The sequence below is a fragment of the Plectropomus leopardus genome, chromosome 23 (assembly GCF_008729295.1).
Source record: "Plectropomus leopardus isolate mb chromosome 23, YSFRI_Pleo_2.0, whole genome shotgun sequence".
Lineage (NCBI taxonomy): Eukaryota > Metazoa > Chordata > Actinopteri > Perciformes > Serranidae > Plectropomus > Plectropomus leopardus.
In genome coordinates, this window is record NC_056485.1 from 16,927,044 (window position 1) to 16,951,808 (window position 24,765).

Sequence of the window (24,765 nt, forward strand, 5' to 3'; positions counted from 1 at the left end):
AAAATCCGTTTTTTGAGTGTTTCTTTATTTTTTATTTTCTTTTAATAACTGAATTTCTTGTTCTTTTTTTTTTTTTTAGAGTTTTCAGGTGTTTTTTAATAATGTCAAGGGTTTTTTTCTGTTCTCTAAAATTTTCAGTTTTGGGGTGTATTTTTTATACAATAATTTTGAGTTTTTTGTTTCATAACATCGTTCTGCATTGGGTACTTTTACTTTTAATATTATAAGTATATTTTCCTGATTATGCTTACTTTTACTTTAGTAACATAATGCAGGACTTCTTTTAACTGATCATTTTCACCATGTGGTATAAGTACTTTTACTTAAGAAAAGGATCTGGATTCTTCATCCATCACTACCTTCCTCTCAGTTCTGCCCTTTTCCAATGTTTTCATCCCAATAAGTGATTGATTAAGTCTACTTCTGCAAAAAGACTGTGGATTTACTAGTTTAAGATATTTTTAAAAGGCCATTGAAGTCCTGAGTTGACTATATTGTCTCTATTTCATCTTCTTTATTTTCCTTTTGGGACATTGCACCTCTATCTCACCTCCTTAATCCCACTTTTTTCTGTCCAACATCATGTTCTTATATGTTGACCCAATTGTACACATATGTGTGTGTGTGTGTGTGTGTGTGTGTGTGTGTGTGTGTGTGAGTCCATAGTCCTGATCCGCCCCTCCTCCCTGGCCTGATTTATTGTCTTGCAGAGAAAGCTTCCTTTTAGTATTTGGTATCCATGGCAACGCATCCTTCCATGAAGAGCTGTCTGTCTACGCTGATCAGGAGCTCCTCACATTCCTCTCCTCGTTTTCTCTCCCTCCGCCGCCCCACCCGCTCTTCACTCTTCCCCTTTCCCCTACATTACTCTCCGCTCCTCCACCACCTCCCCCACTCCCCACCTTTATTTCCCTTTAGCCTACATTTCCTCCTCTCAGCATCTTACTCTGTCGCTTTCTTTTACATCTCCTTACGCAATCCAGACTTTCTCCACATTTTTAGCGCTGACCTTTTGCTTTATGAATTGTCCCGGCATGCGTCCCATGCCCGCCTAAATGTCTCAAATGAGAAGCTTTCACACATTTGTCTAATTGGCTGTTGAGGTTGTCAAGTTTCCTAGGACTGACTCATTTATCAGTGTGTGAGCGACTGCGCTCTTGTGTTTGTTTTCTCCTGCTGAGCTGTGATTAGGGATGGAGTGATGGTTTGAGAGTCAGTATTCGTTCAACCTAGCACTCACGGCAGCTCCTCCCATGAACATGACTTACATTTTTTTTTTATTACAATTTGAAATGGGTAAAATCTTATTTCAATGTCGAGCTGATTGCAGTGTTTTGTTTCTCTATTCTAACATACTCTAACATTAACAGCAGCGACAGAAAGTTTGCTGATTTTTCTTAATATTAATAATTAATATTCAATTAATAATCAATTCATGGTTTGATAGGCTTATTGAAGCCTGCTTGGTCATAAATGAATTTCAAATTGCACACATTTGCTGCTGTTGACCAGTTTACATACATGGTTTCTAGAATGTAAGGCAAGCTGGATTTCAGACTTTTAACTTTTTAATACTTTTTAATCACCAATCAGAATATCATTTAAGATCAGTTTTGCCCAAAAGTTATTTTTTAACATAATTTTTTGTCCACTGAAAAAGTTAGATTATCTGTGTCAATTATTGTAAAAAAAAAAAAAAAAAAAAAAGTGGCATACATGGAAGACAATGAACATGTTATATTATCATAATTTAAGTGGTTTACCAACCAATTGGCCAGTTTTATTGGCAATTTTGTGTTTTTTACTCTGCTTATGAGACTCTGCTCCCTAGATTCCCACCAAGACAAGTTTTCAGGCGAGGAACTTGGTAGATTTTTTCAGAAAAAAAAAAAAATTTAAAAAAAAAATTGCTGATTATTTGAGACTTTAAAATGCAAAGTCAGTAAAATAAAGGTTCATATAAAATGCTATTTCCCATATCTAAGCATTTTTTAGACTTTTAAATAATTAATATAAGTAATTCTAATACCAATTAAGGCCTTATGTTTAAATTAATGAATAAAATGCATTTTAAGACTTTTTAAGGATCCGCAGGAGCCTTGTACATTCTTTGTTAGTGTTTTTTTTTTTTTTTACTTAAAATGCTCATCCCTGGCTGGGAGTCATACTAAAGCAGAAATACCACAGAGTACGAATCAGCTCGAGAGCATCAGGTTATGTTGTGATCTTGAATGCACTCCTTGCATTCTGAACGAAGATGATTCTGAACGATAACCACCGGCCCAGCTCCCCTCATGTAAGCCTTGCGCTGTAGGGTCACCGCTGATTGGTTAATCTGATCAAGCATGTTTTCTTGTTTTCTCATGATGTTCACTTCAGGGAGAACAGTCAGTGTACTGTTTTGAAAATATGCCGTGTCCGGGTCACAGTAAGCATGAAACTAACAAATCCAGTGAAGCACAATGTTCTCCTGTTACCATAAAGAAAACCAATGTACAGTAAGTGATATCTTATTAACGTGCACGGTTTAATTTATTTCATGCCTAAAAATTCTTCTAAAAAATCATGTCAAGTTTTAAATAGTGACTACTTCAGGTGTCAGCAGACTATAAGGTCAGAACTGAATGTTATTTATTTAGCTGTATACTAGTGTTGTAGCCCATGAATATGGAGGAGGAAAAATAACTTTAGTACCAATAATTTAAAAAAATAAATAAATAAATAAAAGAGTGAATAAATGCTGAAATAAATACGAAAAAAAATAAATGTGTAAATAAATAATCAAAGGTGCATTCATACAGACACTGAATTGCTGAAATTAACAAATGTAGTTGTACAAAAATTTAGAAATTAATATCTTATGTGTCGTTTTGATCAACCTGTATTTATGTACATTTCTGTTTAGTTTCATATCTATTTTAACATTTATTTATTCCTTTTTTCTGTATTCATGATTTATTCCTGTATCCATCAATTTATTTATTTCAACATTTATTTTGACTTTACTTATTCATATCTGTATTTTTTTATTGCTGTATATATTCATGAATTTATTTATACTTTAACTTTTTTAGTACCGTATTTATGTATTCATTTGATTATGTATACATTCATTACATGAGTACACATGTCACTTTTGTGACCATATGTTGTATTTCCTTATCCTTCAGTTTGGCTCAAAAATCTCAAATATATTCATATACAATTACATAGATGCCTCATTAATAAAAGCTTTTTTGCATTTTAAATACACTGAAATATCCACTGTTTCTCAAAGCATTATATAACATGTAAATAATCTTTATCTTATTAATCAATTTATTTATTCATTTGTTTATTTAGAGATTTTCCTCAAAACATGTCTGCATTTTTTTCTCTTCTTCTTTTTCTTTTTGAAGGTGCCAAATAATTTATGCACTGATGGACCTAAAAGTTGTTCTCTCCTGTTGCAAGAAGTTCATTACAGTTCATAGAGATAACTTCTATTTATTTTTGCCCTTCATATACAGCAGAGGTCACTCAGGCAGTTCTGTGAAATGAATTATGTATAATGTGATTTGAACAGCTGTTATAGTCTGATATTAAAGCAGTTTTGAAAGCGGGCTCTAAAGTCATCAAAACTGTTATTATACTACTTATAATAATTAATTATGTTATTTATTATTAGTCAACCTGGTGGTTATTACACATCAGACCACAGCTCACGCAGTCATAGTGTGTTTTATGAGGATAAAGGAATAAACTTACACTCTTCATAAAATTTGAATTGGCCACAAGTAATAAAACCTGATGCAGAGTCCATACTGCCCGTGAAAACTTCTTCATGAAGCAATTAAAAGCCCAAATGCACATGTAAACCTGCTCATGTGCTGCATGAAGGCAGATGTTCACATCAAGTTCACATGGGCTAAAAACACACGAAACACATAACCACCACACACATCAGCTCACAACTGTTAGTCAACACTGTGTGTAAATCCACTGCTAATGAGTTCGTCTCTAGCTGGCCCAGATACCTACCACATGTCCACTGGCTCGCATCACTCTGGTCATGTGTGCGCATATGCATGTGTGTTCATGAGCATGCACATGTGTGTTAACCATAAATGGGTCACAAGTGCCACAGACAAGTCTCTTTATGGGCCACAAGGGTGTATTATACATTCATCTTCCTCTCTCTATTTTTATCTTCTGCAGCCCCTCCACCCTCGTCCCTGTCCACCGTGTGGAATCAGGAGCGTGATATACGGCGTGAAAGAATTGTTGTCCCAGCAGAAATCACAAGGTAATTTTTGTGTAGAGATAACCTAAATTTTGCATAAAAAAATCCCTACTTTGTGATGCTGCAGCCTCTTATTGTTTGTGTTTTATCTCCTCTCCTAAAACATTTACCCTCTTCACACAATCGCGCACTTGCAGTCTGAAGTGGTCGCAAAATGACCCTTAGAGACACAGTTTTGTCGTTTTGAAACAATACAGGTCAAATATCCAGTTGAGGGATGAATATGCCCACCTTCATTATTGTCAATCACATATTAACACACTGGTGTGATTGTGTGTTTGTACTCACCGGCGCCGTACACAACAGAGTAGACGATGCGTTTGGCGTGTTCCCGATCCTCAGGAGTCACTTCACTCTCACTCACCCCCTTCCTGAGTGACAAAGATAAACGAATTTAAGGGACGAACAAAATTGAGTCGAGGTCAAAAGATTTGTTTAAAAAATCAGATCATACAGCAATGATGCTCAACTGTCTTTGCTTGGGGGCTACTTTTAGAAAATGACAGCAGTCCTGGGGCCAGTTGCAGCATATTCATACATATTTTTAGGATTTTAGGACATTTCTCAGATTTCTCGGATTTTAGGACAGATTTGTGGACACAGGAACTTGAATAATAATGACAAAAAGAAATGGAGGATGGATAAAAGAAATTATATAAAATGTTTGTGGCTATTATGTCCTCACAAATTCTAATTTAAAACTATATAATGACATGGACCCTTTTTTAAAAATGGACTTTTAGACATTTAAGGACCTGCAGATACCCTGTTCCACTTGGAGAATTAACTGATGTTATATTCCAAAATGAAAGTGTGTTTTAAAGGTTAAAATGCAAATAAAGTCCTGGATTGACAAAGTTTAAACATGTTTAAGCACTGGATTACAATTTTTGACCCTTAGGCAGCTGCTTCCACAGATAACAGAGACACAACATTGTAGAAATCGTAAAAAACAGTTCAAATGTAAGTATGATGAGTGTGCATGTATGAAAAAAGTATTGTTTTGATGTTTGTTTTTGTCCGCTGGGACGCAGAAAAAGTAGACAGAGAAGCAGGAGAAAGTCAAGGCAAAAGACAGCAGAGAAACATCCAGAGAAGAACAAAAATATGGAGGGGAACAATGCAAGATGTGGAGGTTAAAAGGACACAAAGTACAAGGAGACAGAGGGACCACAGGAAGTAACAGGAAGAGAGAGGGAGGCAGGGACGGACAGACAGAGACAGTTACGTAATGTGACTTGTAGACAGTCGTAGTACTAAGGATCAGACAGGGTGGGATAACACGTCTGGAAAGTGGCATTTCTGGAGGGGCTGACGGGGAGCTGCCACTGTACATCAGTGTTGAGAGAGTGTGACACACACACACACACACACACACACACACAAATACAAATGTGTGCAGTGAGCTCCAAGACTCCAGTGTCTCATGATGTCAGATGTCTTGATGCCCGTCAGCCTCGGGATAAATAAATTTGAGGTAATTACACTTGCAATGCCTCCCGACTGTTCAATCAATCCTATTAGTCACATGAAATCATACAGGGCACCACGCACACACTCTTCTCTTGTATATGACAAGCTGAGGGGAATGATAGGTGACCTATAACCTCCGGTGGGTGACCTGAAGGCGAACATCTCACTCCACTCTGGATGATAGATCTTCATACTGGGTTTTCACTGCCCCCTGCTGGAGAGGCATTTATCTACTGGAGACACCACTGTTCAGAGTTTGGACTCTCCTGCCCCAAAAGTTTGATTCAGTAAAGTCAGATTGGCTGTGAGGACAACTCCCACACTGAGTGGGCAAAATTTCAAAAGTTTTCCATGACTTTTCAAGGATCCAAAATATATAAATATTTTTTTTCCTTTGTACAATATTTTTTTTTCTCTTGCTCTACTAGCCCAGCATTTTTCAAACCTATAACATAATTTCATAGTTATGATTATTATTTACTCAAGGATGTGTTTGTGGATAGTCAGGAATGTGAAAAATCAAACAATAATTTCTGTTTTTACAGTTTTTAGCTATGATCAAGTGTTATTTTGTTGAGTTTTAAAAAAAGAAAAAATCACCTAAATAACAAACCAGTGGTTTTCTTTTAAAAAAAAATACACTTTAAGAATTAAAAAAAGAAAAGAAATTGCTTCTAAAATACCATAAAATTTGAAGAAATTCAATTAAGACATTAATTTAGCTGACATACACGAAGGAGAGACAGAACAGGGGAGAAAATAAGGAAACATACATGATGGTAAACAAAATGTTACTCACTGACGCATATTAGAGCTACAAAATATTGACAGCTACAGAAAATATTACTTTACCTGGAAGGTTATCTATGGAAGATTACAGTAACAATTTCATCACACATAACATAATTCCATGATTTTTCCAAACCTTTCAATGATTTTTACTAATTCCATGACTTTTCCTGGGCTGGAAAATGTCATTGTGAAATTCCATGACTTTTCCAGGATTTCCATGACCATGAGAACCCTGCATATGTTTTGAAACTCAAACAAACGCTTATATTTGTCTAAGGCTTGTTGCTTTACTACATGTTGTACAAGAAAGCTAAAAAATGTAAGAGTTTCTTCTCTGCAGCTTAAAAAAAAAAAAAGATTTCTGTTCGTGCTAAAGAGAAATCTTAATAATATTCAAAGTAACAAGGAATCAATTTTATAGTAGGCACAAAGCCTCAGGCTACAATGACCATGAAATAAAAAGCTTTTTACATTTTTTTACCCTCTGATTTATACTGAGAGGCAGTTCAACCAGAGTAACAGAGGAATCTGTGGTATTACTGGGAGAGAAATGGGACAAGAAAAGGTGACGAAAGAGGCAGAGAAAGAGGAAGGAGAAAAACAGCAAAATTAACACGTAAAAGAGTGATGGAAAAGGAGGGGAAATTGGAATAAGAAGGAAGAAACGACTGTCAGAGGAACTGAGAGGGCAAGAAAAAGGCCCAAAAGGATTTGAACAAAAAGGCAAAGAAGAAAGGAAGGAGAGAAACAGCAAAAGAGAAAAAACAGAAGGTCCAAAAGAAGAGAGTAAGCTGGAGTAATCCCAGCAGCGCTGCAGTGACACCAGTTAATTTGTTTTAAGGTGAAAGAGAGATAATGAAAGAGCTGCAACGTAAAGCCTCAGAAGAGCTGTTAATATGGTGCGTATGACCAGGTAATCTGTTTAACAGGCCGCCCTCTGACACACACCTGACTGAGATGGATGACAGGAGTAAAGGTGCAACACTGACACACACACACACACACACACACACACACACACACACACACACACACGCATCATGAGAGAAAGAGAATAACCCCCCCCACACACACACACACACACACACACACTCACAAAAATACTTCCAAAGCACGACAATGTAATCACCAGGACGACCAGCCCAGGGGTGTCCTGCCCGTGGAAAAGAGAGAGCGAGTGAGGCAGTTGGCATGGTAGTCATGGCAACAAGGTTATTAGCATTTGAAGTGAAGGAGCTGGTAGTCGGGAGGGAAAGAAAGAGACTGGGAAAGAAAAACCCAGTGGAACATCAACACTCACCTTGGCAAAGAGATCAGGGAGAACCTGTGTGTGTGTGTGTGTGTGTGTGTGTGTGTGTGTGTGTGTGTGTGTGTGTGTGTGTGTGTGTGTGTGTGTGTGTGTGTGTGTGTGTGTGTGTGTGTACGTGACCTACCACTGAGAGGCCAACATGGTAAAAGACGTCAGCCTGCGGGTTGATGAAAATGCGGAGCAGCTCAGGTCAGAGGAGAGGTGAGCCAGCAGACGCAGCTCCACCTGGCAAAAGTCTAACACACACACACACACACACACACACACACACACACACACACACACACACACACACACACACACACACACACACACACACACACACACCTTCTTAACACATTACTAAAATTGTGCGATCACAACATTTAGAATTGGGTAAAGAGCCTTTTTTTGCCTTCTAGCAAAGAATTTGATTAAAAGATTGATACCACTCTGATATCTGTTTGGTAAATATGAAGCGACATGAAGCTGGTATGCTTTTGCTGTGACCTTCATCTGTCCAGTCCAAAGGTGACAAAATCCCCCTACCAGCACCTCTGCAGTAACCCAGGAAATAGTCCGACACATACCCCCCCGTACAACAACAGTTGTCACCTTTTCTCTGTTGATGTGTAGATTAATCAAACAAGATAACAGGTTCATAAACATGTTTAACACCTTGTACAAAAATGGTTTTGATCGATGGTTGGCACTCATGACAACCGTACGAGGTTGAATTTTTTGCTTTTTTTTAAGGCTTCAAGTTATGCATAATTTAGGGCATGGCTGCTTTGAGTGACAGGCTGTCTGAGGGCATCAGGTTAGATCCACTCCTTGCTCCTCCACAGCTCCAACCGTCTTGTCCAAATATTGCCACCTAAAGATCAATCCCTGCTCCCAAATCCAAGATGGTGATGGCCAAAATGTCTTTGACGTAAATGTGAATATCAGTGGAATATTTATTTTCATCAGGTATGTAGAGCTAAGAAGAAATATTGCGTGTAAACATAGTGGGCTGTTTTAACTTGTGCACTGCTCTATAAACTGAACTTATGATTGTGTTTCTGACACTGAATAGTTAGCAATAACAGGCATTGGATTTGAATTTGTAATGAACATGTTTATGCTCACCATTCACACATTTTTTTTTGGAGGGGTGGGAGACTTTTTTTGCTCAAAATTATATGTGTTTACCCAGATCTGTTATTGTCTATTATGGACTAGGGCTTGAAAATTAACAAAACTGAGGCTGACCTAAAACTAAAAGGGTTAAACTCTTAAAAATAAACAAATTTCCATCCATTATGAAAACACGCAAATTATGGGCAATCATGTCTTTAGTAAATTATTCGTGTATTTTAAGCTGTCATTATATGTAAAAGGGGTCCACTATTACCATCCAGTTCATTCATTTTTCTCCAACATTTTCTAGTGATTGAAAGTGATAAAGAGGTCAGTTTGGAGGCAGCACTGGAAAAACACGATGGACAGAAAAACACCGTAAACAAAAAGGCCTCTGAGACCAAATCGTGTCAGAAATGTGCTGCAGGCTCTTACACAAAGATAACAAGAGGCTATAAATGAGACCCACAGACAGACAAACAGCAGAACATCTTTAAAATAGGCAGACAGAAACTCTGTCTCACTGACCTGCACACCAAAACACACCTGCGTCTAAACATGCAAACAGACAGCTCTGTAAACAGAAATATGGACCGACACACACAGAGAGAAGACGCTAACACACCTCTTTGTGGCAGGTGGCTGTGTGTTAGGACGACATGTCCTGTACTGACAGGTCTACAGCTCTCTTGTCAGCTTGGCAGATCTAAACTGAAACATCTCCCAAGACGTTATGGTACATACACGCAGACACACACTCATACTCGCATCCACAAAGCCACTGCAGTGCATTCCATTAGTGCCATTTCACCCAGACACATCTCTCCCTCCACTTGGCTGCTTCCAAATCAAATTAAACTCAACCAAATGCGGGGGAAAACGACTCGAAATGGACGGCAAGAAATCGAGATTTTCTCTCGGTAAGGATGAAGCAACCGGCTGTAATAGGTTTCTGCTAATGTGGGAAGAGACAATGATGAAGGAACGGTGCATCTGTGGACACATCGTGCCCCTATGCATTAAAAATAGTGATTGTTTCGGTTATAATAATTGCGAGAAATCCGACAGTTTACTTTGATACAGATCTTTGGTCAGAGGAATTCCTCAGCTGCTCGGTTCACAGTGCAGCTTCAAACAAACACTATCTACTGTTTAACCCGGATCAGCCATAGATTGCAGAGGGCAAACATAAAAGGGAGAAGGAGACTCCGGTGGGAGGGATGAAGAAAAGAAAGCAGGGTGGAGGGGTGATGGCGAGGTGAGCAATGGTTTTAGTTGTGATGAGGTGAGGAAGCGAGTTTCTAAAGATATCCTCCCATCAATGTTTTATGAGTCAGATCACATTTCCTCCAAGCATGGCCGGCAGCTTCGGAAACATATTGCTGACCAGGATTTGTGCATGTGTGTGTGTCTGTGACAGAAAGAAAGTGTATAAGAGAGTGTTTTCTCATGATAGAAATAGAAAGGAAAAACAGAAAAAAGAAAATGTGAGCATGAAACAGAGTAAAATGAGTTTACATTTGAGAAAGAGTGATCTTGAGATAGCATAGTTTATGTATGTGTATGTGTGTGTGTGTGTGTGTCCTTCCAGGCCATACCATAGCCAGTCTCTGTGATAAAAAATAACACCACAATCAAGAATCCTTGATCCATACAGGAATAACTTTGATCTTTATTCCCTTAAAGTGAAACTACACAGCTGAGAATATATAGATGGCTAGATAGTGATGCTAATTTAAAGTTTTTTTTGTGACCAAAAAGCCGACCCACATTAAGCAATGATCAACCTTTAACTGACAACTTTTTGTGTTTATCATGACACCACTGCTGCAGGAGTGTAATCTCTGCAATGGGGGCATAAAGAGTCCAGCTTCCCTGCACACACACAGTAACAGGGCTATCTGTTAGCATCACATGGGTAATGTTACCTAACTTGTTTCGACATCCGTGTAAGTTTGTTGGGACCATTTACTGACCAAATGTTGGATGTTAGCCACTGCAACGGCATGGAGGGTATACTTTGCATGGAGAGAGAGAGACATTGCTCCTCTGCTTAGAAGTGGTGAGATTACACAGAAAATTGAGTCACTGCGGTCTCTGGCTTTTTGTTTGATATCAAAAAATGTTGCACATTTGCGACCTGTCTTTAGATCTGATCAGATCAGAATCAGATCAGATCAGATCAGAATCACGTTTATTGGCCAAGTTCAACAAATAAGGAACAAGGAATTTTTTTTCCGGGTTGGCAATGCTCACAGTACAGGGGAGGGAAATAAGTTAGGGATAAGAAAAATAGAAAAAAAGACAGACATAGTGCCATCAGCTTGTTTACTGTATGACGTGGATGCTGCTATGACACTGAACATGCCACTGAGCCCTGTTCAAACTTCAAAACTTTGTTTGGAAAACAAAATGGATCATCAAATATCGTATCGTATCGTATCGTATCGTATCGTATCGTATCGTATCGTATCGTATCGTATCGTATCGTATTCTGAGTCAGGTACAGCTCTAGTTTCCACTTTGGTTATGAATAAATTGAACATGCACCATTCTGAACATGTCAAAAAATTTGAAATAATACCAAAACATTTATATTCTATTGGTTTCCACATGCTTTAATAAAAATTTAATCAAAACTAATCAATGGGAATTTTGATAATTACATTACAGCCCTTCCACGCTTTGACGGTTAATTGCAAACAAAATAAACAATATTAAATAAATCACTTTGGCCTTTTAGGATCGTTATTTGTAATTATTTCTACAAACAAAATAGGCAATTAAAATAATAATTTATCCTTAATGAAAAAATGTATTAGGTGTAGCCCTACCAAAACACTCTGCAAATGAAGAGAACAGGTTCATGTATTACTCGAGACTCAAGGAATTAAAAACTATAAATAAGTTGGTACAAGCTCCTGTTGTTCCTTGGATAGCAAACTAAGACACTGAGGGGCCATAAGCCGGGCCTCATACATTTTTAATGCAACCACCCGCAGTACCCTGAACAGCCGGTCAGTGATGCTTTGCGGTACGGAGTATGAAGGTTATACATAAAATCTTAAAGGGATGGTTCACCTTCAAACTCAAAAATACATATTTTCCTCTTACCTGTAGTGCTATTTCTCAATCTAGACCTGTTGTGAGCATGCTCACCTTCAGAAGTGAAAGGAAAAAGACAATCTAGGATTCCCTCTCATTTGGCATTTCACCTCTCTATATTTGTGTTTTGTCTGCACTGTCCCTTGGATGCATGCTGCTTATGGTTTATTGCTAATTATAGTAGTGAGAAAACGTGTAAACCTATAAAACTGGGATAACTGATGGTAGATGAAGCCAATTTACCAAGAATACCCACACAAATAACAGGGTTCCCACACATTTTTATAGCCAAAATTTCCAAACTTTTCTTTGACTTTAAGGACCAGAACATTTTTTTTCTGTTATTGCCCCACTTGCCAGTTGTTTTTTATAACATATAAAATTCAAACTTTGTTCCAACATAATGTCAGCATGTGTTCAAGGACTGAGAAAATTTCAAGTTTCTGTGATAGACAGTGTCAATTTGGATTTTTAGAGAAAATATGCCACCTAAATACAAAATAAAATAAATGAATGAATTAATTAAAACTTTTGTGACTTTTAAGTTTTCTATGAAAAATATGTAATGAAAAATAAAAGAAAAAAAACGCTCCGAAATCCATTTTCTTGAAAAATAAAAAATGAAATAAAAACAAACTGCCAACAATTTTAAATTAAAATGTTTTCCAAAAGTCACCAAAAAATTGCCAGAATATTTTTTAATAAGAAAAAAAAATTCTCAGGAAAACATGCGTTCCAAACCTGCAGGCTCACAGGTTTGGAAGGCACGTTTTCTTTAAAAATCTGCCGTAAAAAATAAATAGAAAATAGAGTCAGTTACAGTTGCATGCCCCTCCCCTACGCCAAAGAGGCTTAAAAAATTATGCCTAATGGCTTACATGAAGGGAGAGATGAGACGCAGGGAGAGAATGAAGAAACATAGGTGATGAACTAATTAACAAATGCATAACCAAAACATTGTCACACATATTAAAGCACATATTAAAGCTATATTACGTCATCAGCTACAGAAAATAAATTCAAGGTTATGTTATGATTTTTACTAGTTTTAAGGTTTTTCCCAGGCCTGGTAAATGTGATTGTGAAATTCCAAGACTTTTCCAGGTTTTCCATGACTGTGGGAACCCTAAAGTAATCCCTGATGTAGTTTTTTTTGACAATCTCGCTTTGCAACCAACCAAATCTTTTTAACCTAAAGTCTGCATTGGCTCATTCCTACTGGAATAAAACAAACTCTCAAAAATGACTGCTATTTGATGAAGTAGCACTTTTGTACAGTGGAAACATACAATATCTTGCAGGTTAAACATTTTAATAATCATACCACTGACAAAACATACGTTGCTCTTCACAGATGCGGCACACTATGATTTTATGTGTTCGTCTATTATGGACTCAAGGTTGAAAAAAAAAAACAAAATTAAAAAACTGAACTGAACAGGGTTGATGAGGGAATTAGGCCTGCCTTTGTTCTCATTTTGGCGAGCCTCTCTTTTTCCTCTCTCAGCTCCAGCTCCCACACACCAGCAGACATCTCCCAGTAGAAAATAACTGAGTTGACAATTGCAAATATAAACAAACACACACACACAAACATACACACATCAGGCACATGCAGGTTGCTCGAGGAAGGGGTGGCAGTTAAGTGTTTGTTTTATCTTCGGTAAAACAGAGTTTATAACCACGCAGTCATTATTTGGATTCTTCTAAGGGTGGGATCGATTAAAAAACACAACACAAACTCAAGCCAGAATCTGTGTCACACCCCCCCACCACACACACACACACACACACACACAGAGAGAAAGGAAAGTAACATTCAGATACATAATACTGACATGCCTCTTGGTTCTGAAAAGTGATAGTTGTTGAAACACATACACACAGCAGTTGTTCCAATTTGGGAAGGACATCGGAGGACATTAAGGGGGTGACTGGGCAAAGGCTCCCTAGGAGGGGTTGTTTCCATGACAACCTGGCTAGAGTGCATGTGTGTGTGTGGTAGTGTAGTTGGCGTGCGTGTGTTTTGTGAATCCCTGCCATGTTGTGTGTATATGTGGGATCCTCGCTTTTATCCTGCTGCTGTCCTCCTGCTAACCCTGGTTTATCTGTTGGGTTATGTAAGTGCGCGACACACTGTCAGGGCCAGCAGACCACACACAAAGCCCCGCAAAGCTCTCCCAGGCTGACAGTGTCCCAGCTCTCCCATCAGTCGGCACAGTGTGAACCAGCATCACAACCCGGAATGACCTTGCGATGCCAGCTGGGGCTGTCTCAGCCTAAGAGAGTTTTTTTTTTTTAAGTGAAACTCAAAACTCGAAAAGTTAAATTGAACCTAGGGAGAAAATTTATGCTGATTTGAGTCTGCACTTTCAAGTACAAAAAAATACAATAGGACTAAAACTCAAGAAATCCCCCTAAGAAAGCCCCTAAGTAAAAGTAAGTATAAGCAGGAAAATGTACATAAAGTATTAAAAGTAGAAATACCTAATGCAGAAAAATATTTTTAAAAAGACACACATCTAAAAAAATCAGCAGAAGAAGATAAAACACTCCATACTCAAAATTATTTAAAATAAAAATAGAAAAAACACCCCAAGGAATTTTGGCCTTCACCTTCTTGGATTTTTGGAGCCAAAAGTGACACTGCCTGTCACTTAAATTGGCCACGATCTAAATTATGCTTAACTTTAACCCTTAGTTAAACTTAATAAAAAATTCACCAACGTACAGTTGGCATGAATGGCAAAATTAGCTATAGAGACCGCAGTGTGTTTTGCACCATGCTGTAAACATGTTTATTTCTGCTGTTATAATTTGACATTACTTATTGTCTTACCTGCAGCAAGAAAAGTCCACCCTTCTTGAGGAATGAACATTGCCCGAGGATGAACAGTCACCACCTCCTCCTCTTTTCCTGAGGGGACCAAACACAAACCCTTGAGGAACACCTCAATGTGCAAAGTGCATACAACCTTAAAAGTCCAAACATGTTACAATAGCCTCTAGTAACCTGTTTGCAAATTTATTTGTTTATTTTGTTAAATAAAAAGTGTTTGTAGTGTACATACATTTACAACACAAATTGAGGGAGTTTCCTTGTCCGTAAAAAGGCTGATTGAAGTAAAATCTATACATGTGTTTGAAACACACCTTTTTAGGTCTAATTAACATTTACAGCTATTACAAAACCATGTTATTTTATATTTGTAAATTAATGGTATTTTTTTCCACAATTTGTCCTTATTTGGTATCACTTTGAACAGTTCACACAGCCATCTTTAGGCTTTTTACAATGTAATTATAGAACATAAACATGGAAGATGAGTTGTTTTCATTTAAAATAAATACATAAAAATAATAGCAATAGTCATAGTACAAGTTCAGTACAAGTTAGTAAAAGTTCCTAAAATTTAATTTACTGAGACGTAATTGAAAAGGTGATTGTTTCCATAAGATAGAATTCTTAAATTATGTTATACCAGTTTTCTATAGACAAGCTGTCCAGCTTACATTATTACTATGTAACTGCTTTCCATGTAAATACTCTAAGCTTCCCTGCTTAGGCTGCTGCCCCCGCGACCCGACCCCGGATAACCGGAAGAAAATGGATGGATGGATATTCTCCATAAAGCTGAGCTTGATATTTTCCATTAAAATACACAATATTATGTCAAGACTTCCTCTAGAATAAAACTTTTAGTGTCCCTTTCCCATTTCTGTTGTAATGTCGGCAGTACTTGAGATTTTGAACCTTCTGAAGTACGCTGAAGTCTTAAAACTACTTTAAGTCCCGAATCCAACTTATGGGCACCAAAAAAACGCTTATCTAAATTATATAGCAACTCGTGTGTCATGTGTTAAAACATTGGAAGCCACACACACACTTAGCCTATCACAAATACCTTTGTAATTATCTCGTGCTCTATCACTTCTCAATTCGGTCATTCGAAACGCTACAAGGCAGAATTTAAATTAAATCGACCCTCCATAAATAAGCAGAGCATCTCATTACATAACATATGGATATCTTGCACGGCACATTTCAAAACAAATTTGTTGACCAAACATACAGCATGAGAGTAACTTCCAATATCCTGTGTGTGTATTTGTTTGACAGGGAGAAGCCACACAGAAACACAGACAGCGAGCAGCTGTGGACTTTGAGGAGCAATAAAGAGAGCTTGCACTGACATCTGATTTAATGAGGAGTTAAGTTATGAAGCCGCAGCGTCCCATTTAGAGGCAAATCAGAATCTAATCAAGATCAGTCTATAACTGCACCCTCCTCTATAGAGGAGCTGGACTGTGTGTGTTGACTTTAGAGCAGAGGAAATGATGGGTAACAAGAAAACATCACATCCCACGTCAGCATGATGAAAATACCACTACAGCAGGACATGCACACACATAAACACAAAGATGATGACAATGAAACATCCAATCACTGTACTCAGTTGTGATTAGGGCCCCACCTCTCAAAATTTGCCTGTATGTTATTTATAACTCAAAACATGCTTTCTTTGGCCCAGTGAAAAGGTTAGATAATCTACATGCTCTAAATATATTGAAGAAAATGTGACACTTTCTTGATTTGGACACATGGAAAACAGTAGTTTAGTTTACCTTGAAAAAAGCTTGTTTATTTGTTATTTGATAAGTTGTGGTAAATAAAATAACAATAATAATATAAATACTATTAATAATAATTAATATTATTATTATTATTAATAATAATAATAATAATAATAAATAATTTTGTTGGTTCCACTATCCTGATCTGTGAGATGCTAATGTGACAGGCATTTGGCTATTGAGTGCAATGTCAGAAAAAAAAAGATTTCAGACTTCTTATTTCTTAGCATTTCAAAGACTTTTTAAAGAATGTTTGAAGACATTTTAATACCAATTAAGGCCTTATTTTTAGATCTATTAATTCAGTGTCTTTTAAGGATCTGTGGGAACCCTGATAAAGCGATAACTGATGCAGGAGGAAAGAGAGAGAGGAGACACTGGTGAAGGAAAGCAGGGATGATATGAGGGATGTAGCAGGAGTAGGATTTGATGACAAGGAGCTTTGGTAATCTGAGTAAGTGGAGAGCAGAGGTGCTGATGTTAGCACCTACGAATCACTCAGAGAGAGAAAGAGACACACAGAAACACTGAGGAAGCAGGGGACAGAAATAGAGCTATAATGCTGAATGTGGCAACACTGCGTGTGACTGACAGCAGAGTCAATGTGGCCTGGCCATGCCAACAGATGGATGCACTTGTTTTGATGTTTTATTCATCTGCAAATGGAGAAATTTAGTTTCTGTCCTGCGGTTCACACTGTCAGCCAGCTAATCTGGTACCCATGAAGCAGACAAGTATTAAACCAGAACCCTACAGATAAGCAATGACCTCAGAAAACCAAGACCAGGCACTCCCCATTAGAGGCTGGTCATTTGTCAAGTGGTATCTGTGCAGTGACAGTCACAAACCCATGACATCATAGTTGGATGGACTCACAGTTTGGCGAATGGATAAGTGAAAATCTAACATTCACTCCAGCAATCTATAAGAAATTATTTTTTGACATCCAAAGGCACATTAAATTAATACTGACCATATTTTTTGCCTAAACCAGAGCACTTCTGCATTGCAGAATTTTGTAATTTTACGTCTTTGGGTGCAGCAGTATACTTTGAAGCTGTATACTGTGGTATAAAAATTAAATGTTATCGTACTGTGTGTATTTATTTACCATGTCTAAAAGTGGGTCGCAGGTCTGTTCTGAATGGAGCACAAGTAACTTGCGACTTTTAGATTTTCATTTCATATTACTATAATATCAAAGTTTATTCAAATGAAATGTAAGTAGTGGACAAGGGCAAATATGTTGCAAACAAAACAAGGAAATAAAGAATGTTTTATGCTGCACGGGTGGCGTCAAACTGGTAAGGATATTTCGACATTGTTTGTGTTGTGTCTATTTGCAGCATGTTTGCTTCTGTTAGTCGACATACTAATTATGAAGAGAACTGACTACAGTGTGTTTTCAAAGCTTAGTGTTATTTTAGCTGAATCCTGTTATGCATTACAATTTTATCATAATATAACTGATGAGGATCTCAAGCAACTCTTTCAAAATGAAGAGTCAGGCTGTTTTCCCAAAGTGTCTGTGTGGCAGTTTTTATCAAATAATGACTGTGTGCAACAAGGGCGAGACGAAGTAATTAAAACTTTATTCCAAAGGAGGAGGGTTGACAAGAAGACAGGCGGCGAGAATAGAAAAGTAGTAATGGGAAAATAATCAAAACTAAGATTGTTAAATTGATGTTGTGTCCATATGGGTAATGTTCTCCCCCCAAACTGTCTTGGAGAAAAACAGTCTCCTCATGAAAGTACACAGAGATATTAAATTGCAGATAAAAGAAAGGTTTGGTACTTGATGTTATATACGTGATCTATTAAGAACAGCTGTTCATTTTCTCAGATGTTTCAACTGGCTCTGCGACAAGGTACACAATAAGAGGGCTACTCTCACAATCAGACTCATTTACTTATACGTGCATATAAACGTTCACACTCTGCACATAAAATAAGCGCGCCCACAAAAAACTACCGATAGATTCATGACACAAGCACATCAGCTAATATTGTTCTTACGTCTGTGCGTATGGTAGTGAATCAGAATCATCCTAAATTAACAGGCTTGTGACTTGTGACTATCTGCAATCAGCATAGTGCCATGCCCCCTTTTCTCTGTATAAGGAAATCTGCTCTCCCAGAGGTATATCATGGAGAAAGCAGTGGCATATTAAGGTCACACACACACTCACCACTGATGGACTGTCAGAGCATTTGTGAATGTAACAGCAGTCAGAAACAGCTGAAGATGTTCCTCTCTCTTTACAAACATGTTCAAACATGTTGGTCTCTGATGCTCGCTCTTCTGAAGGCATGAGCTGCAATATCTTCCAGCAAGGTTAGATATGTCATTTAAACACCTGCTTGGAGGTAGATCAGAATTTCCCTATTAATAATAATAATAATAATAATAGTTTTTCTTATTTTAAGGGCTATAATAATAATAATAATTCCAAGGCATTAAAAATTGGTGGGAGTAGCCTTCATTACAGGCAAATCCACTGTAAGATGGATTGGGACACTTTGTTTTCATAGTGAAATATTTTAATTATGACAATAATTGATGAGGACGAAAAGCCTGAAAAGACTGAAATAAGTACGTGTATTAGTAAATTAATAGTTTTAAATACTGTCTACTGAAGCCTTTTTTAAAGAATGTGGTTTTAATGTGCTCTGCATTTAATTAAAAGGTTTGTTTTTCCATTTTCCAAGACAGCCTGGTCCTAATCATGGTCTGAGGGTGTTCTAAATTTGTTAGCGGAGTACAAAACAAATTCAGGTGAGAAAATATTTATGAATAACAGATTTCTTTTAAAATGTTTGTTTGCACAGATGTGTACATATGCATGTGTGCATGTGAATGAGACCCAATAAATCCTGGTATTTCCCTTTTGCTTTTGTTAGTTCACCATACACCTTCTCTTTCTGTCCTCAACAAACTGACTTACACAATATGTCCCACTTAATCCAGTTTAAGCGCCATTGTCACATCAGAAAATGTTTAGGTGGTTTAGGTTTCATTTTTTGATCTTGCATGATCACCAGGAGATGAATAGGCTAAATGTAAAATATTTGACGTTATAACTACTCATGGCTTACTGTGCACTTTTAAAGATCACCCTAAATTAAAATGGATGCAGCACAAACAAACTATATATCAGAAGTCTCAGTGCAGTTCAAACAAACACAAACATGGAGACACTTTTAGTGACTGGCCCTTTGCTGCAGCGGACTTTTATCATCCTCATAAAGCCTCTTTACTAGCTCACTGCTCATCAGTTTTTGTATGCCCTGAGAGATGTCTCCCTCGCCCACCCACACACACACACGCACTTCGACATTTATCACTGCCTCGTTCTCTAGAACACGTGGGAGGTGTGTGTTTGTGTTAATGAGTGTGTGTGCACCTTACCTTGGATGTGCTGCATCTTGGTGATTTGAAGTGGCTGTCTCGGCAGGGCCTGGAAGTTCTAGTTTGGGAGGAAACACACAGTGTAAGCCTGCTGGAGTTAACTTTTGCCCTGTGCAGTGTGTAGTTATAGACTGTTGTACTGTGACAGCGTCTCATTATGGAAGTGGGTCTTCCCGTTGTCAACATAGTGATTTGTAGAGATGAATTATTCCCTGCTGTGTGGAAACCTACATAAACTAATATAGCTCCACATAAGGGAAAAAGGTCAGCTGTATATTTCTGCAAAAACTCCCAGCATGCTCCTGTGAGGCTGTATTGAAGGGATGGAAGGAAGATGGAGGTGGCATTCACTTGTGTTTGTGTGTGCGAGTGTTATAACAAGATGAAGTCATCCCTTCCCACCTTTAAATGAGGCTGGCAGGAATGCCTCCAAATTCATACTTTATCATATTTAAATATAACTGATGATGACTTTTTCTGTGCGATTTTTTTTAATGCCTGTGCAGAATAGGAGTTGACCTGTAATGGTTTTTTAGGGCTAATATGAGACTGATTATTAGTAGTTAATGAGACTGATAACCGATATTTGGAACTGATATGCATTTCAAACAAAAGTGAAAATCTTTCTGTCGATATTTACAATTTGGAATGTAACAAACTCCAACTCAAAACTTTGCTGAAATGCCTTCAAACTGAAACTTTCAACATAATATACAAGTTTCTTGCAACTTTTACAAACCAAGTGAAAATTTAACTAAAAAATGAATGAATAGAAATCAATCATAAACTTTAGATGACGTTCAGTTTAGAGTTGCTTTGTGGCAAGTAGCAGACACACACAAGCCCGTCACGATGTTAGTGGTCTAACAAGTGACGTATGTAGCGGGTCACACTGTTGCGTTGTCCCTGGTACTGTGAACACAGCATTAAACTTGCCTCTTGAAACATGAAGCTACAGTAGAAACTGCCATCTCACACAATAAATGTGTGCGCTTTAAATGAGAAGTAAAGGTTGGAACATTTCCACACAATCCAACTTTAACACAATAACTCCCTGCTTGTCCTCAGTGCACCTTTAACTGTATATATACAACCAGCAGAAACCTTGTGTGGCATTTAGACAGCAGTGGCTGCTTTGGTTGACTGAGATTAAGAAAGAAAAAAAAAACGTAAAGCCATGCTGGGAGTCCAGCCAAGACTACAGATCTTTCAAGTTTTCAGACACACATCTTAAAATAGGAACAGCCTGATGCTTGCTGGGCTCCTGGCCCACCCCGCATCGACCCACTGAGTTATCGAAGACGGTGCTGATATAGACACACACAGAAAATTACACGTATGCAGTTTTTATTCTGCCTGAAGGAGGAAAAACAAGCAAGGTGATAACTAGGCACACATAGGTTCAGACTCAGCAGTTTCAATTTAATCCCTGTTAATCCCGCTGTATCCACCCTTTCAAACATTCAGGCACATTCAAATAACTCAAGGTGTGTGAGTGCATGGGAGGATGTTAAAGGTTATTATCAAGGACATTAATCAGCATGGACACGGGAACACACAGGAATACACACACAACAACACTGGGTAACGTGGAGAAGGGTGCAGGCAAGAACACAGAAACATACAAACACAAGAGTGTTTCCCTTCATGGTCAGAATCTAAACGTGTGTGTGTGTGTGTGTGTGTGTGTGTGTGTGTGTGTGTGATACGGGTAGAGAAAACAGCTCTATGCTTTCACCACTCATTCATTATTCACTAGAGGGAGGGAGGGAGCGAGGGAAGGGGGAGGATGAAAGACAGGACTGCAGTGGCAGGGTGTGGACATCAGGGACCAGGCAGGCGCGCACACACACACGCATGCACACACGCACGCACACACACACAGGTTCAGTTACTGCATGCTGCTCCTACAAGTACTGTATATTAGACACATGACCTGCCGTGTGTATCTGAGGCAGAGCGAAAGAGTAAAAGTGTGTGTATGTGTGTCAGCTTCGTGGGTGTGTTGCCCTGTGACGTGTCAGGTGATTCAGAGTGTCAGAGCTCAGCTTTTGCATCATGCACAGTGTTGCAGTGCCGACAGCATAAATCAGTACACACACATACAGGATACAGACTGTCAGCATGTCATTTTTCTAATCTACTCTCAGGGTTCCCACACATTGTCACAGACAAAATTTTAAAACTTTTCCATGACTTTTCAAAACCCTTTTTTTAAAATAGATTTTAAAAGTTTTACGTAAAAATTAGGCATACATTGAGAAAGAGACTGAACACTGTGAGAAAATGAAGAAACTTTCTTGACAAACAAATAAACAAAAACATAACTAAAATGTTTTTACACATTGTCGCATATCAGAGCTACGTTATGCGGTCAGCTGCAGAAAATAAATTCACCTTTAAGTTACATTAATGTATTTTCACATAACACATTTCCATGATTTTTCCAAAACTTACAATGATTTCTACTAGTTCCATGATTTTTCCAGGCCTCGAAAATGTGAATGTGAAATTCCATAGCTTTTCTGTTTTTTTGTAATCCTGTATATTCTTTCCATTTTCTTCAGCTTATGCACACATTCCTTGCAACAGGACTACCAGGTACACATGTAAAAATACGCACACTCATAACAGGAAAGACACACATAAAAAGATCTGACAGACGACTTCAAACGTTCTGGTTCAAGCTGCGTCACACTGATCGTAATTCAGACCTTCTCTTCTGAATGATTTGTTGAAAGGACATTTCAACACATAATAGACAATAAATTTAGGAGGCAGCCATCTAATTATTGCTAATAGCTTTAGTTGATTATGATGCCGAAGTAAATGTGGCCCTGGTGTTTTGATATGCAATCAAATCCTCCTCTTGCTTTGAAAGAGAAAGTCAGCTGTGAGCGTGTGAAAGAAGAGATGGGAATAAGGGAAAAGAAGAAGAGATAGAAAGGCAGGAAAAAGAGAGATGGAGATCAAGAGATAAAAGAGAAATAAAAGAGAAAAAAAAAGAGCAGCAGGAGGAGAATCAAAGAATTAAAGAGCCGAGATGTAGACTAGACCACATGCGTCACTGCAGCTTTACAGAGAGAGGGAGAGGATGAATGAGAAATTGTAAAATATGAAAGAGTCTGGGTCTGCTTGCTCTTTGCACTGCTGAGTGCACGGTTTCAAACACACACACACACACACACACACACACACACACACACACACACACACACACACACACACACACACACACACACACACACACACACTGCAGTTACATTAGCACATTTGCACCGTCTGTGTGTGCCAATGAAATGAAGTTGTGACCTGAAATGTAACTACAGACTGATGAAATGCTGCTCAATAATCCACAGTATATGTAATACCACAGATATTCCAGAGACGGCATCACCTGCTGGACTAAAACATTCACTGCACCTACTCCTGTACTCCCTCCCACGGTCTGCAGGTAAGACAAGACAGGTGAGTACAGCACACGTATGCTGTGTGTGCACAAGCACTCACAGGAACACACAAATGATCGAATCACAATGTTTGCTTACAATAACTTTCGAAAAAGAAAACCCTGACATAACGCATAAACAAATCAATAGCTCGTCAGTCAGAAAAACTGGCGCTTTACTACAGGTGCACTTCCATTCACCTCCTCTTTTTTATGAGCATTTTCACTTTGCACACAAAAAGCCCATTTCTGGCAAAATGTTGTTAAAATTTGATAAATCTTTCTTTGCTTGTGTAAATACCAGTCTGTGATAAATACAGAGAAGTTGTTCATTGTTAGTGTAGGGACCAGAGCTTTACATCTGTCCCAAAGACATTTTAGGTCTCACACACATTTTTAAAACAAAGCCTGAAAGAAGATCAGCTCCGAACTCAGGATTCCTGGTAAGAAAGCTATGATATCATGTTGCTTGTGGTTGTTTAGCAACTTCAGACGCAACTTGCTTTCACGCCCTTGAAAATTGGCACAGAGCATCTCCCAGCACCCGACCACGCATTTTCCAGGCGGTTAAGACACAGCATGTGTCCGGGCTCTAAGTCATTATCACCCTTACTGTGTCATGAGGAACGGACGACCAGTTCATTAGTGGACACTGTGTGAGTCAGACTGAAGAGTACACACACACACACACACACACAAATGCACACATTCATATTCAACACATGCTATATTTTATTCACTCTGTCCTCTAAGTGTCTAAAACTCAAACTGATTCTTACAAAAATAAAAGTACAGGAGCACAAACACCGCATGTTCGCTGAGATACCGAACAGAGACGGCAAGCAAGCTCTCACGCTGTGTGTATGGCACATTAAAATGCACAGGCGCACACAAACAGGCACAGACACATGAGCGCTGGCACAGGACGGGCTCCATTAAATGGCGGCTGATGTTGTTGTTCCTCCCCTAATTACATCAACGTGTGTGAATTATACAACGCTGACACCATTGCTTGTGTACCACCCTGTGTTGCACAAATACAAAAACACACACAACATAAATATTCCTAGGCTGTCAGACATGAAACTCACACACACAGAGACACACTACTTGAAAATATGCCATCTACTGCCAAACACACCAACACACACGCATGTGTTTTCCTCTCCTGGGCTCATTGACTCTGAATGGGCCACTTAATCATGCAGATG

General features: G+C 38.3%; 1 protein-coding gene across 1 annotated transcript in view; it reads right to left on the reverse strand.

Moving 5' to 3' along the window:
• Positions 1-24,765, reverse strand: part of poln (polymerase (DNA directed) nu) — a 69,112-nt gene that overhangs the window by 13,429 nt on the left and 30,918 nt on the right. Inside the window, exons 17-20 of the mRNA XM_042512714.1 lie at positions 20,107-20,164; positions 14,902-14,979; positions 7,981-8,092; positions 4,571-4,653 (exon numbers count right to left, since the gene is read on the reverse strand). Of these exons, the coding sequence (XP_042368648.1) occupies positions 4,571-4,653; positions 7,981-8,092; positions 14,902-14,979; positions 20,107-20,164 (331 nt within the window). The remainder of the gene's footprint in view (positions 1-4,570; positions 4,654-7,980; positions 8,093-14,901; positions 14,980-20,106; positions 20,165-24,765) is intronic.